The sequence below is a fragment of the Scyliorhinus canicula genome, chromosome 1, assembly GCF_902713615.1.
Source record: "Scyliorhinus canicula chromosome 1, sScyCan1.1, whole genome shotgun sequence".
Classification (NCBI taxonomy): Eukaryota; Metazoa; Chordata; class Chondrichthyes; order Carcharhiniformes; family Scyliorhinidae; genus Scyliorhinus; species Scyliorhinus canicula.
Genome location: NC_052146.1, coordinates 147,072,155 through 147,087,599, shown reverse-complemented (window position 1 = coordinate 147,087,599; position 15,445 = coordinate 147,072,155). Strand labels below are relative to the sequence as shown.

Sequence of the window (15,445 nt, the reverse complement as noted above, 5' to 3'; positions counted from 1 at the left end):
TTCTTCCATTGATCTGTTTTTTTCCTCACCATTGATCCTTCCCTCCACCCACTCCAATTTGGCCAACTGTTCCTAGTTGCCCTTTGACACACGGCTCACCTTTGTTCTGCCATTCATATATTCAAATCTCTTTATGTGCCACTATCAGCATCCTTCTTAGCCTTAGTTACTCCCATATACATTCCCTTTGTCTTCTGTCCATGACACCTTTGTCAATCTTCACCTATCGCTGGCCCCCTATCCAGCCAGCCCCACTGCTCCAGCACCCCCCCCCCCCCCCCCCCCCCACAGTATAAATCTGACCCCATTTCCAGTCCTCTCCAGCTTTGATAAAGTGTCACCCAGACTTGAAACGTTGGTTCCCTTTCTCTCTCCACAGATGCTGTCAGACCTGCTGAGATTGTCCAGTATTTTCGATTTCTGTTTCATATTCCAGCATCCCCAGTAATTTGCTTTTATCCAGATAACTCCGCACTCCTGATGTATCACTGAGTCTGCAGTTCAGCCTCCAGCTCAACAACTCGGAACCAAAGTTCTTGAAGCCACAAACACTTACTGTTTACTCTGGATCACAATGTTATCCAGGAGCTTCTACACACTGCAGCCTTGACACATCACCTGTCCTGTCATCTTTAATATGTTTTAAATAATTTCTTAATTATGCTATTCACTTAATGGGTTTGCTTTTTGATAAATTTTATTAACTTTACCACCAATTACCATCATTATTTTAAACCTCAGTGAAAGAATAGAACTTATCCACTTAGCATATACGTAACAAACAGCTCGTTCCTTTCCCTGTAGGAGAGTAAGATCCGATTCCTACAGGGTGAGAAATATGGAAAAAGGAAACGGGCACGTCCTTCCCCAACTCCCCACCCACCAAACTCCAAGTCTGAATGCAGTTTTCCCAGCTGCATTAAAGAACCCTGAATTTACACCAAACAGAACTGGGGCCAAAATCTCCTTCAAGCCAAATTAAACTAGCTAATTAACTACTCGGCTCAATTGAGGGTGAATTTATCCTGTCTAAACTAAAAGAAAGAATGTAAACTGCTCACATTGTCGGTGGCATAGTGGTTAGCACTACTGTCTTTGGCCTTGGGTGACTGTGTGGAGTTTGTACGTTCTCCCGTGTCTGTGTGGGTTTCCTCCAGGTGCTCCAGTTTCCTTCCACAGTCTTAAAATGTGCAGGTTAGGTGGATTGGCCATGCTAAATTGCCCTTTAGTGCCCAAATGATGTGCAGATTAGGTGGGGTTACGAGGATAGGGCAAGGGAGTGGGCTGAGATAGGGTGATTTACGGAGGGTTGGCGCTGACTTGATGGGCCAAATGGCCTCCTTCTGCACTGTGGGATTCTACTTTATAGTTACTACTAATTGAAAAATATATTAGATTGAAGAGCAAAATGAAAATGAATGAAATGAAATGAAAATCGCTTATTGTCACGAGTAGGCTTCAATGAAGTTACTGTGAAAAGCCCCTAGTCGCCACATTCCGGCGCCTGTCCGGGGAGGCTGGTACGGGAATTTAACCGTGCTGCTGGTCTGCTTGGTCTGCTTTAAAAGCCAGTGATTTAGCTGAGTGAGCTAAACCAGCGCCTAATGCAAGAACAAAATAATTACCTATCCTCACCAAAGTACTGAAACATTCCTAGCCAAAGCCATCAATCATATCTTGTGTGCCTGTGACCACTGAGCTATCACATTTCAGCTCCTGACTTTATTACAACCTTCATAAAACATGGACAGAAGAGGGGAACTCCAGAGGTGAGGTGAGAGTGACTGCCATTGGCATCAAGGCAGCATTTGATTGTGTATGGCATCAAAGGGGTGGCACAGTGGTTAGCATTGCTGGCCCACGGCGCTGAGGTCCCAGGTTCGATCCCAGCTCTGGGTCATGTCCATGTGGAGTTTGCACATTCTCCCTGTGTTTGCGTGGGTTTCGCTTCCACAATCCAAAGATGTGCAGGTTAGGTCCATTGGCCATGCTAAATTCTCCCTAATTGGGAAAAAATGAATTAGGTACTCTAAATTTATTTTTAAAAAGAGCATGGCATCAAGGAGCGCTAGCAATGGGAATCGGGGGAGGGGAAACTCTGCGCTGTTTGGAGTCGTACCTGGCACAAAGAAAAATGGTTGTGGTAAATTATCTCAGCTCCAGGATATGAAATGAAAATTGCTTATTGTCACAAATAGGCTTCAAATGAAGTTACTGTGAAAAGCTCCTAGTCGCCACATTCCGGCGCCTGTTCGGGGAGGCTCGTATGGGAATTGAACCGTGCTGCTGGCCTGCCTTGGTCTGCTTTGAAAGCCAGCGATTTAGCCCAGTGTGCTAAACCAGCCCCTGTCACTGCAGGCGTTCCTCAGTGTAGTGTCCCAGGTTCAGCCAGCTGTTTCACCAATGGCCTTCCTTCCATTATAACGTCAGAAGTGGGAATGTTAGTTGATGATTGCACATGTTCAGCACCATTTGCGACTCATCAGATATTGAAGCAGTCAATGTCCAAACGCAGCAAGACTTGGACAATATCCAGGCTTTGGCTGACAAGTCACAAGTTACATTCAACCAGATAAGTGCTAGGCAATGACCATCTCCAACACGAGAGAATCTAACCATTGCCCCTTGACATTCAATGGCAGTACCATTGCCAAATCCACACTCCCAACATCCTGAGAGTTTCCTGGGGGTTACCATTGACAAGAAACCGAAATGGACTAGCTATATTACCACCTGGACATACCACTCCACGTCACTCACCATCTTGACTTTGAAATATACCGCTAGTCCTTCACTATCACTGAGCCAATATCCTGAAACACCCTCCCAAGTAACACTGTAGGTGCACCTACACCATAGGGACTGCAGTGGTTCAAGGCGGCAGCTCACCACCACCTTCTCAATTGCAATATGGGATGGGGGAAATGCTGGCCTCGTCAACGATGCCCACATACCATAAATGAATTGAAGCAAATCTACTCTGGCTTGTGACCACCTTCATAGTTTGTCTTGTATGGCACAGCGCTCATGATTTCCTATTTGCCCCAATGTATCCAGTATACATCCTGCGATGACTGATGCTGATGTGCCTGTATAGGAGATCATTCGATTATTGGTTCTCCCTTATTCCTCAGCAAGGTTTTTTTTAAAAGCATAGAATTGGCTCTTGTGGGCAGCATGTAGTTGGAAGTCGCAAGTTGGGTGGCTCCTGCTCAAGGCTCTGGTGTCTAGAGTTTAATACCCGGTTCCAGAGGCAGTTTTTGGATAAGCTGGTGCAGGAAGACATAAGGAAGGAGGGGAATGTCGAAGACCCAGAAAAAAAGCCGTTGGAAAGAAAGAGCCGAGCGAAAGTTCGCCGTCAAGCGAATGGGTCAGCCCAGTGGCAGGAAAGATGGTGGAGGCTGGGTCGTTGGATGGAGCGTGCCCTTCACAATAGAGACCATGACAAAGATGATGGCTGGAGAGTTTGAAAGCGATTCGCCAAGCACATGGAGGTGATGCGAAAGGAGATGATGGCAGCAATGAAGGAGCTGGTGGAGGAGGCGATGACCCCAGCGAAGGCGGCAGTATTGAAGACAGTAGCCGAGGTACAGGAGCAAGGAGAGAAATTGAAGGAGTGGAGAAAGCTCTGTTGCAACATAGTGACTAGTTCACCTCGATGGGCGATGAGCTGTGGAGGGTGGTGGAGGCCAACAAAGGACTCAGAACCTAGGTGGAGGACCTCGAGAATAGTTCGAGGCAGCAGAATTTAAGAATTGTGGGCTTGCCAGATGGGGTGGAGGGCCCGAGATCGACTGAGCACTTTGCAAAGATGTTGGCGGAGTTGTTCGGGAGAGGGATGATCCCTCCCAGTATGAACTGGATAGGGCTCATCGGTCACTCAGGCCCAAGGTGAAGACAAACGAGCCCCCAAGGGCAGTCATAATTTATTTCCACAAATTTCATGTCAAGGAAAAGGTCCTGAGTTGGGCAAAACAAAGGCATGAGGAGGAGTGGGAAGGAGCTGGTATTGGTTTATATCAGGACTTAACTGTGTAGCTGGTGAGAAGGCGAGCGGCCTTTGGTCGGCGGAAGATGGCACTCGACAGTAATGGTGTGAAGTTTGGCGTGGTCTACCCGGCGAAGCGGAGGGTGACCCATAACTCAAAGGACTTCTACTTTGAGACGGTGGTGGCGGAGGAGACAATCGTGAAGGCTGAAGGACTAGGGTTTGGTTCTGGACCGAGGGATAGGGGGTGAAATGCAGCCTCCTTTCTTGTTTCTTGTTTCAGGATGTTTATTTTGTATGTGGGGGAACAGTTGCGGGTTTGGTTTTTAGGCTAGTTGGTGGGGAAGGGTAGTGTACCCTCTGCTATGGGTTACAGTGGGTAGGATAATATTGAACTTTGGGGTTATGTCGGTTTTCTGGGGTGCGTTTTTTCGCACTTGTGTTGTTTGTTAGTTTGTCTTTGTTTTGAGGGACTGGGTTATGGGGGAGGGGGCCTGGGCAGGGGCCTCCACACTAGCAAGCGAAGGTTCGCCAGTGAACATGAGTGTGATAGGGGGAGGGACCGCGGTTATTGGAACCTGGTCGAACAGGTTTCGATGAGCCTGGGAGGTGTGAAAGGCGGGGAGATGGGATCGATAATGGGCGAGGTGAGGCGTGAGGCCCCCAAGCGTGGAGGCCTGGATCAATGATATGGTGGGGTTCATCAAATTGGAGAGGGTGAAATTTGCCCTGAGGGGATCAGTACAGGGGTTCTTTAGGCGGTGGCAGCCTTTCCTTGACTTCCTGGCAGAACGGTAGGAAAATAGGCCGGCAGCAGCAGCATCCCAGGGTGCTTTCGCATCAGAGGAAATTTATCCTGACGTAACCTCATTGAAGCGTACTTGTGACAATAAGTGATTATTATTATTATGATTGTGGACTTGGGTAGCGTGGGAGGGTGTGCACCATTTTGCCATGTCTTTATGACTATCCTGCTTCCCCCTTGATCTTTGATGGGGCCATGAGTATCTAGTTTTGTTCAGTAATTGTATATAGCCAGTTGTGATGTCGTTCTCCTGTTCCATACTGTCCTTATGTTAAGCCATTTCTGCATGTTTAAGACAATGTGTTATTTTGTTGCGTTAATCTCTAAAATGTAAAATCTTAATAAATATACTTCAAAACAAAATAGTGCAGTTTGAATCAACTTCCTAAAACTTGGCATCATATTTTTCTTGGGCGGTACTGGAAAGTCCCAGACACCAATTTCTTGCAGGGTTTTATGTTTTAATGATCCCACCATTCCTGGCAGTCAACTAATAGTTGTCTACCAATTTGATGGCAGCTACATTTTCTGTGAGCTTCTGGCATGGGCATGCGACTGTGAAATTTGCAAGTCCAACTCTGATTTCACATTCAACTTTTGGCAAGATACAAAGGAATTTCTGTTTCATCTCCCCCAAAAATTTAGCACTGTCCCCAACCAGCTAAGATGCAGTGCTCAAATCTTGGGTGGGGCTTGAATCCTCAAACTTCTACTCACAGTTAAGAGTCCTAGCAAGTGAGCTGAACAATCACAGCAGGCACATTTTCATAGCCTAGATTTTTTTTGTTGGACAAAATCCAGATGGTTTTTGCTAGTCTGATCATGAGAAATATTTTACCTTCATATTTTTAGCTTTCTCTATTTAACTGTTGAAAAAGAACAGTTTTCAACTGTTCTACAGTTTTATTATACTGTGCTGTAAAATGTCACTAAAAATCAATAAATGGATTTGTCCTCCACTGGGATTTTTGGTCAACGTCACACAGTGCCCCTCAGCACAGAAGTGGGCACTTTGAAAAGGAAAGGGTCTAAGTTGTTTTGTTTAGTTTTGAAAGTAATATTTCTGGCTCACAGAAGGATCAGGGATTTGTATGTGCCTGAGATTCCAGCACATGGTAGGTCAGTGTTGCACTGCAGAATTCAATTTGTCTTTTTATCCATTGCAGGCTCGGCCCTTCAAAGTGAGCTCCCAGCAGCCTACATCTACATCACCAATTCCAAATCCTCCAAAAACCAAACCAGTTACTTTAGATGGCACCAAGCAGACAGAGGAGATTTTAAATGCAATTTTGCCCCCCAGGTATTAGTGTCAATTTTTATTTATGACCTTGTACTATGTTAAGGTGCTATATAAATGCTAGTTGTTGTTGGTTGAAGGGGCCCATTGACTAGGATATCAAGCAAACTCTTCAAAGCCTGCCGTAGCGTCTTTTACATTCACCTGGACAGACAGACAAAGCCTTGATTTAATGTCATGTTATATGTGTTCTGCCCGAGGGCAGGTCCTTGCCTCATTGTCTGCTGTTCCTTGCCTCATTGTCTGCTGATGTTTCATCCTGAGCTTTTTTCTTGTCACTGGTGGTTTGTCATTGCCTTACACACTCAAGGGCAGGACAAAGTTCCAAGTCCACTTCAGCTGGAACAGGAGTTTAACCTTGGTTTAAGGTCTCATCCAAAGGTAGCACCTGAAACAATTCAGCACATGTCAGTATTGCACTGAATTGCCAACCTACAGTATGTGTCCACTGTCAGGAGTGAGACTTGAACCCACAATCTTTTAATTCAGAAGCTAGAGTGCTAGCAACTAGGCCAGGCTGATGCCCTACTGTCGTCCCAGATGAGAATAAATAGCACTACACAGTCTAGTGACTGAACCATGTACATTCCAGTCCATCTGGCTCAGTTACAACTGAGGATGAGGAGTACATTTTAAAACAAAACAAAGGGAAATCTATGAATATAATAGTTCAATTCCCTCACCAAGTAACACTATTAAATTATTAAATATTTCTGATTCAAATAAATCGAGTACCAGGTATGCACTATGTTCATAGTTCCCAACAACTAGATCAGCATCCAAAGAATAACCAGATTTTAAAGTATGACTACGCAAATAGGGCGGCACGGTGGTGCAGTGGTTAGCACTGCAGCCTATGACGCTGAGGTCCCAGGTTCGAATCCCGGCCCTGGGTCACTGTCCGGTGGAGTTTGCACATTCTCCCCCTGTTTGCTTGGGTTTCACCCCCACAACCCAAAGATGTGCAGGTTAGGTGGATTGGCCATGCTACATTGCCCCTTAATTGGAAAACAATAATTGCGCACTCTAAATTTTTTTTTTTAAAGGACTACACAAATGACTGGAATGTGTGAGCATGCACCTCTGATTACAATGTGCAACCTATTACATCAGTTAAAATTCAATGAACACAAGGCACCTTAACTTCCAAAATATCTGTCCCACTGATAATTGATCTACATAATTAAACTTTCAGTTAGCACCTGTGTGTAGATGACAATTGACAAACGTTTTAAATAGCTCAGTCATAACCATACATTCCAAAATAGTCCAACTGGGAAATTAGAATAAAGTAGAGCAAACCTGTTGTCACTGATTCAATGGTATTAATGGCATTAAAAAAAACCTTAAACAGATTCACTCTTTTTTCTTCTTGCCACTTCTATGATGCCATGATATGTGTCCATAATCACCCTTAACCTTGCTAAGGACTCTACGTCTTAGTTTCTATTCATGATCAGTATAAAGGTCATCAATTTGTAACATTTTGCAGGATTTTCCCTCCAGGGGTGTAAAACAGAGATCAGGATAGCTTCCAGGTCCCAATCTCACCCCCTTGGAGATAGAGGGTGGAACACATTCATTGTGATTTTTACTGTGTGCTCCCTCATTTGGCATATTGGAAGGCTCCCCATCCTATAAGGACACCAGGTGGGCTCTCAAAATTGGAAGGCATATCAGAGGGCTTCCAGCTTAAAATGAACACAAGCAGGCTGCAATAGTGGGTAAGCAAGTAAGAGGGCACTTCAAGATGGAGACACCGACTCTCCAATTTTTTCAGCATAAAGTAAAAAGTCGACCTTGCAGCATGGACTGGTGGGGCCCAAAATCCTGCCTGCTTCTCTCTCTCTGCAGAATCTGCCTTACTGGCTGAGATTTTCCACTGTTTTCTGCTTTTGTTTCAGATAGAGGTTAACATGACTTTCCAGGCTTTGTACAGGTGATTTTAATCTGTGGGATGAATTTTCTCCATTGAGATTTACGATCTTAAACCCAGCCGTCAAAGGTAAAAGCCAGAAAACAAAACTGTTTGCTATCTGTTAGTGGATTGCCCTTCTCACTGAAAATAGAACAAGGATGGCTGACTGGCAAAACAAATGCTCTTCTGAGTTGGAGATGAGGTGCATTGTGAGGGCAGGATAGAGAAAGTTTTATTATTTCATGTTAAACCAACTTGGCATTGGGTGTTTTCAATCCTGACAGATTTCAAAAATATTTTAAATCTACGGCTGTTGTGCTTCGCCTTGAAGGGCACGAAACTTTGAACGTACACAGTTGATAAACTGTGAGGGAGAAGATGCAAAGCTGATAACATACCAATTTCCAAAAGATTATTGCACTATTCCATTTGATTAGTGCTTATCACCCTCGGCCAATTTACATTGTGTTGCAGAGAATGGACGGAGAACTCGCAGCTGTGGATTCAGCAGGTATCCAGTACTCCCTGCACTCGGATTGATGTTGTCCATCTGCAGGAACAACTAGACCTCAAGCTGCAGCAGCGGCAAGCTCGAGAGACTGGAATTTGCCCAGTCCGTAGGGAGCTCTACTCGCAGTGTTTTGGTGAGTCCCTTCAAGGCCGCATAGCTTTTGTTACATTGATAAAACGCATAAAAACTAAGGACAATTCTTCAGAGAAATTCGGTAATCTGGCTCCCTTTCATCATAAGAATCTCTTCATCCCACAAAAACACTAAAATCTAACACAGAAATGTACGCATCTGGAAATGGGTGCAGAAGCAAAATGTCCCTGGTGCTGTGAAACAGTAGTGCTAACCACTACGTCACTGCTGATTAATTTATATGATTGATGACATTTTAGTAATATGATAGCCAGAAAAATTAAATCCAACACAGCTGCTATTTATTAACACCAGCAACACTGAGGAATATTGATCAAGGATGAAAATTATCACTTTTCTTTACTTGAAGTGGAAATTACTGTACTGAATGATCACATTATGTTAAATGTAATAAAATGCATGCTGCCATACCCCTAATTAATGTACCTAATTTAAAAATTGGAATTAGACACAGGCTGGGAATAGGCACTTTTTGTGATGCAACATCAAGAGGCTCTGCTGCTGTGACACATAAGCTATGTAAAGCACAAGATATTTTTTTTGAGTTGTGTTTGTCTTTCACAGATGAACTGATCAGACAGGTAACCATAAACTGTGCTGAGCGTGGCTTACTGTTGTTGCGAGTCCGCGATGAAATCCGTATGACCATTTCCGCCTATCAGACCCTGTACGAAAGCAGTGTAGCTTTTGGGATGAGAAAAGCTTTGCAAGCAGAAGAGGGCAAAACAGATATGGAGAAGAAGGTAAACATTTGTTGTTGGTTAAAATTGCAATTTAATGACTTATGCGAGTAGATAGGTTTTTAAAAAAAAATCTGTTTTTAAAAATTGGTCACCATTATTACTACTGTAACTTATCGTCAGAAAATTGTCGCCCCGATTAGAGTAGAGGAGGTATTGGGGGGCCTAAAGGCCATGCAGTCGGGGAAGTCCCCGGGGCCGGATGGATACCCAGTAGAGTTTTATAGGAAGTTCTCTGAGCTGGTGGGCCCGGTCTTGGCGAGGGTTTTCAATGAGGCAAGGGACAGAGGGACCCTGCCGCCGACAATGTCACAAGCCACCATATCTCTGATATTGAAGCGGGGTAAAGACCCGGAGGTGTGCGGGTCCTACAGGCCAATCTCCCTGATTAATGTAGACGCCAAGCTCCTGGCAAAGGTACTGGCGGGGAGAATGGAGGACTGTGTACCGGAGGTGATTGGGGAGGATCAAACTGGGTTCGTGAAAGGTCGGCAGCTGGCGGCCAATCTGAGGAGATTGCTCAACGTGATAATGATGCCCCCGGCGGGTAGAGAGGTGGAGGTAGTGGTGGCAATGGACGCCGAGAAGGCCTTTGACCGGGTAGAGTGGGACTATCTATGGGAGGTGCTCGGACGGTTTGGGTTCGGGGAGGGATTGGTGGATTGGATCAAATTATTATATCAGGCCCCGAGGGCCAGCGTCAGGACCAACAGAGAAGTGTCGGAGTACTTTAGGTTGTACCGAGGGACCAGGCAGGGCTGCCCGCTCTCCCCGCTGCTGTTTGCGCTGGCCATAGAGCCGCTGGCGATGGCGCTGAGAGCCGCAGAGGGTTGGAAGGGGATGGTGAGGGGCGGGGTTGAACACAGGGTTTCTCTTTATGCAGACGACCTGCTCCTGTACGTGTCGGACCCAGTGGCCGGGATGGGAACTATACTGGGAATGCTGAGGGAGTTCGGCCAGTTCTCAGGATACAAATTAAATACGGTCAAGAGTGAAATGTTTGTGCTCCAGGCAAGGGGCCAGGAGAACAGATTGAGAGGGCTACCGTTTAGGCTGGTTGAGGAAAATTTCCGGTATTTGGGAATCCAGGTGGCACGAGACTGGGGCAGGCTGCATAAGTTAAATTTGGCCAGGGTGGTGGAGCAAATGAAGGGAGAGTTTCGGAGATGGGATGCACTCCCGCTGTCGCTGGCAGGGAGGGTGCAGACTGTAAAGATGACAATCCTCCCTCGATTTTTGTTTATTTATCAGTGCCTCCCGATCTTTATCCCACAGTCCTTCTTCAAAAGAGTTAACGGGCTGATCATGAGCTTTGTCTGGGCGGGAAAGTCTCCGCGGGTAAAGAAGGCGATGTTGGAGAGGAACCGCAGCGAGGGAGGGCTGGCTTTGCCGAGTCTGGTCAATTATTACTGGGCGGCCAACATCGCTATGATAAGGAAGTGGATGGTGGGTACGGGGTCTATTTGGGAGCGGGTGGAGGCGGCTTCGTGCAGGGGCTCCAGTTTGGAAGCCCTGGTCACGGCTCCTCTACCGCTGCCGCCGGCCAAGTACACCACCAGCCCGGTAGTGGTGGCGACCCTGCGGATATGGGGCCAGTGGAGGAGGCATGTGGGGGAGATGGGGGCGTCTGTCTGGGCGCCAATCTGCGACAACCATCGGTTTGCCCCCGGCAGTATGGATGGGGGGTTCCGAGTATGGCGGCGAGCAGGGGCGGGAAGGGTGGGTGATATGTTCCTGGAAGGGAGCTTCGCGAGTTTGAGGAGCTTGGAGGAGAAATTTGGGGTGGTAAGGGGAAATGATTTTAGATACCTACAGTTGCGGGACTTTGTTCGTAGACAGGTCCCATCTTTCCCGCGCCTCCCGCCAATGGGGATCCTAGACAGAATAGTCTCTGGGAGGGATGAAGGGGAGGGTAGAGTCTCGGGTATTTATAAGGTGCTCATGAGGGAGGAAGGGTCCCAGACAGAGGAACTGAAACTTAAATGGGAGGAGGAGCTAGGCGGGGAAATGGAGGATGGGCTGTGGGCAGAGGCCCTGAGTAGGGTAAATTCGACCGCGACATGTGCTAGGCTCGGGCTGATCCAATTTAAGGTCGTTCACCGGGCCCATATGACGGTGGCTCGGATGAGCAAATTTTTCGGGATAGAGGACAAATGCGCTAGGAGGACCAGCGAACCATGTTCACATGTTTTGGGCATGCCCTGAGCTGAGGGGGTACTGGGAGGGATTTGCGGGGGTCATGTCCCAGGTGCTAAAAACAAGGGTGGTGATGAGCCCAGGGGTGGCAATTTTTGGGGTTTCGGAAGACCCGGGCGTCCAGGGGGAGAAAGAGGCCGATGTGCTGGCCTTTGCTTCCCTGATAGCCCGGCGACGAATATTATTGGCGTGGAGGGACTCAAAGCCCCCGAAGACAGAGTGGTGGCTTGCGGACATGTCGAGTTTCCTGGGGATGGAAAAAATCAAGTTCGCCTTGAGGGGTTCTGTGCAGGGGTTCACCCGGAGGTGGCAACCATTTATTGACTTCTTTGCGGGAGAGTGAGCGTCAGCAGGGGGGGGGTTAGAGTAGAGTAGGAGGGAAAATATGGCGGGTAGTACCGGTGGGAGGGGAGCGGGCTTGTGCAATATGTTACGGTGGAAGTATTGAAAGTACGTGGATGTTTGCACATTTTTGCCTTTTTTGCTTCCTTTCTGATGATGTCTGTAACTGTTTATAAAGCCAAAAACTACCTCAATAAAATTGTTTATTAAAAAAAAAAAGAAAATTGTTAACTGCACATAGAGCAGTGAGGAGTACTTGGTCGAAAACTAACATCGTGTCATAATACAGTACGGACATTAATGTCTCAAAAATAAAGAGAAAAATCAACATATACACAACTTGTACCTTTCTAACCATCTTCTAAAGATTTATTTCTCTTTAAGGGGTAACTAAAGAGTCAGTGTGTTTGAGAATTCTATTAAATTTATATGCTTTACTGTATGAATGTGGTAGCACAGTATTGATGATCACAAAGCTGCTGGAATGTCATAAAAATCCATCTGGTTCACTAATGTCATTTAGGGAAGGAAATTTGCTGCCCTTGCAGGTGTGGATCGTAAGTGATTCTAAACCCGTAATAATGTTGTTGACTCTCAGCTGACTTCTAAATGTCCTAGCAATCAACTCAGTTGTGTCAAGTTGCTGCAAAAGAAGTTGAATAATAAAAAAAAAGACACTTTGACAAAAGCATACCCATCTCAATCAACCCTTCAAAGTCCTCTTCACTAACTGAGAACTTGTGCCAACATTGGAAAACAACTAGACAAGCAACAGTTACAGACAGAGTCATACTCACAGAACCATACCTTTTCATACACATCAGTCTCCCCCATCCGCTAGATATATCCTGTGCCACAGGCAAGTCCGACCTGCCAGGGGTGGTGGTGCGGAGGTACACTGTCGAGAGGGAGTGGCCTTGGGAGTCCTCAAGATTGACTCCATAAAGGCTTATGACTTCAAGTCAACACATGCAAGGGAACCTCCTGCTGATTACAATCATTGGCCCTCATTCAGCCGATGAATTAATACTTCTCATATTGAACACCACTTGGAAGTGGCAATGAAGATAGCAAAAGTAGAAAATGTACTCATGGTGGGGGACTTTAATGCCCATCACCATGAATGGCTCATAGCACAACAATCAACTAGATAGCCAAGTCCAAAAAATATAACTGCCAGACTGGGCCTATGGCAGATGGTGAGATAAACAATATGAGGGAAAAGCCCTCTTGGCCTCTTCCTCACCAACATACCTATTGAAGATGTATCTGTACATGACAGCATTGGTAACAGTATTGGTAGGACAGTCCTGGTTTCACATGTAGGTCAATATCCGTTGTATTGTGCAGCACTACCACCTCATCATAAAATGGGATAGATTCAGAACCGGTCTTAAAAACTCAAAGATAGTTATCCATGATGTGCTGTGGGCAATCAACAGCTGCAGAATTGCATTCCACCACAACCTGTAACCTCGTGGCCCAGCTTATCCTTCGCTCTACTATTCTCACCAAGTCAGGGGAAATGAGTGTATGAGAATGTCTGATGTAGCACCAAGCATACCTAACAGGTGCCAATCCTTGAAGCTACAATGCAGGACTGCATGCATGCTAAACAGTGGAACAGCATGCTGTATTTAGAGATAAGCACTCCCACAACCAATGGATCAGATCAAAGATCTGTTCTGTTAGTTGTGAATGGTGGCAAACTCAAAAACTAATAGGACAGGGAGACTCCATGCACATCCCCCTCCTCAATGATGGTGGAGCCCAATACTTGATTGCAAAAGATAAAGTTGAAGCAACTATCTTCAGCCAGAGTGCTGAGTGGATGATCCAGCTCGACTTCCTCCTCGGGTCCCCAGCTTCACAGATGCCAGTCTCAGCTAATTCAATTCACTCTGGCTGAATGAACTGGACCCCGTAAAGGTTTAGAATCAGAAGCCCGACAGTGCAGAAAGAGGTAATGTTGTCCACCAAGTCTGCACTCACCCTCCAAATGAGCACCTTACCTAATCGGTGGGAATCTGGGCGAAAACCTTCCATTTGTTGTGTTATACCTAGCACATACCTAGAAATGTGATTGGGGTTGTTTGAGGTCACAAATTTCATTCCCAGGATTTTACTACAGGAGCTCCTCAGGGCAGTATCATTGGCCTAACCATCTTCAACTTGTTCATCAAAGACTTTTGTTCCATCATAAGTCAGAAGTGCAGATCTTTCTGATGACTGCAGTATAAAGTTCCATTCACAACTCCTCAGATAATCAAGCAACCTGGAGCTTGCATACTGAAAGATTTGGACAACATTAAGGCTTGTGCTGATTTGGCAAGAAACACTTGTGCCACACAAGTGCTAGGTAATGATCATCCCCAACGGGTCCAACCTCTTCCTCATGACTTTCAATTGCATTATCATTGCTGAATTCCCCGTTTTCACCATCCTGGGGTCTGGCAAAACTTAATTGGATCAGCCGCCATCTTTCTATCATTTACAATGCATAAGTTTGGAGTGTGATGGAATACTCTCCATTTGCCTGGATGGTACAGCTCCAACAACACTCAAAATACTTGACACTATCCAGCAATAAGTTTGGTTGATTGGCACCACATCCATCATGTCAAGCATTCACTTACTCCACTGCTGGCACACCATGACTGTTATGTGCACCATCTACAAGATACGCTACAGCAACTTGCCAAGGCTCCTTCGATAGCACCTTCCAAACCCACAACCTCTACCACCTTGAAGGACAAGGGCTGCAGGATCATAGGGACATCAACACCTTCAAGTTTTTCTCTGAAATCGTGCACATTCCTGTCTTGGAAATATATTGCCAATCCTTTTTTTGCTGCTGTGTGAAAATCATGGATGCCCTCGCCATCATCACTAAGGGTGTAACCTAAACTTCATGAACAACAGCGGTTCAAGAAGGTGGTTTATCACCACCTTCTAAAGAGCAATAAGGGATGAGCAATAAATGCTGGCTTTCTCCATCCCATGAATGAAAAATGATTAAAATTTAGTTTTACAACACAGAGGCCCTTCAGCTCATCGTGTCTGCACCAGCCATCAAGCACCTAACTATTCTAAGCCTATTTTCTAGCACTTGGTCCATAGCTTTGTGTGCTGTGGTGATTCAAGTGCTCATCTAAACGCTTCTTAAATGTTGTGAGGGTTCCCACCTCTACCACCCTTTCAGGCAGTGAGTTCCAGATTCCCACCGCCCTCTGGGTGAAAAGGTTTTTCCTCAAACCCCCTCTAAATGTCCTGCCCCTTGCCTTAAATCTATGCCCCCTGGTCACTGACCCCTCTACCAAGGGAAAAGTTTCTTCCTATCTACCTTATGTATGTCCTTGATAATATTGTACACCCCAATCAGCTCCCTCCTTCAGCCTTCTCTGCTCTAAGGCCCCAGCCTAACCTAGCTGAAACGTTCCAGCCCAGGCAACATCCTGATTAATCTCCTCTGCACGCTTTCCAGTGCAGTCACAT

The 15,445-nt window shown here is 45.9% G+C and overlaps 1 protein-coding gene across 1 annotated transcript in view; it reads left to right on the top strand.

The window, feature by feature from the left end:
• dnali1 (dynein, axonemal, light intermediate chain 1) overlaps positions 1-15,445 on the top strand; it is a 33,798-nt gene that overhangs the window by 14,413 nt on the left and 3,940 nt on the right. The window contains exons 2-4 of the mRNA XM_038801186.1: positions 5,960-6,093; positions 8,483-8,652; positions 9,237-9,415. Of these exons, the coding sequence (XP_038657114.1) occupies positions 5,960-6,093; positions 8,483-8,652; positions 9,237-9,415 (483 nt within the window). The remainder of the gene's footprint in view (positions 1-5,959; positions 6,094-8,482; positions 8,653-9,236; positions 9,416-15,445) is intronic.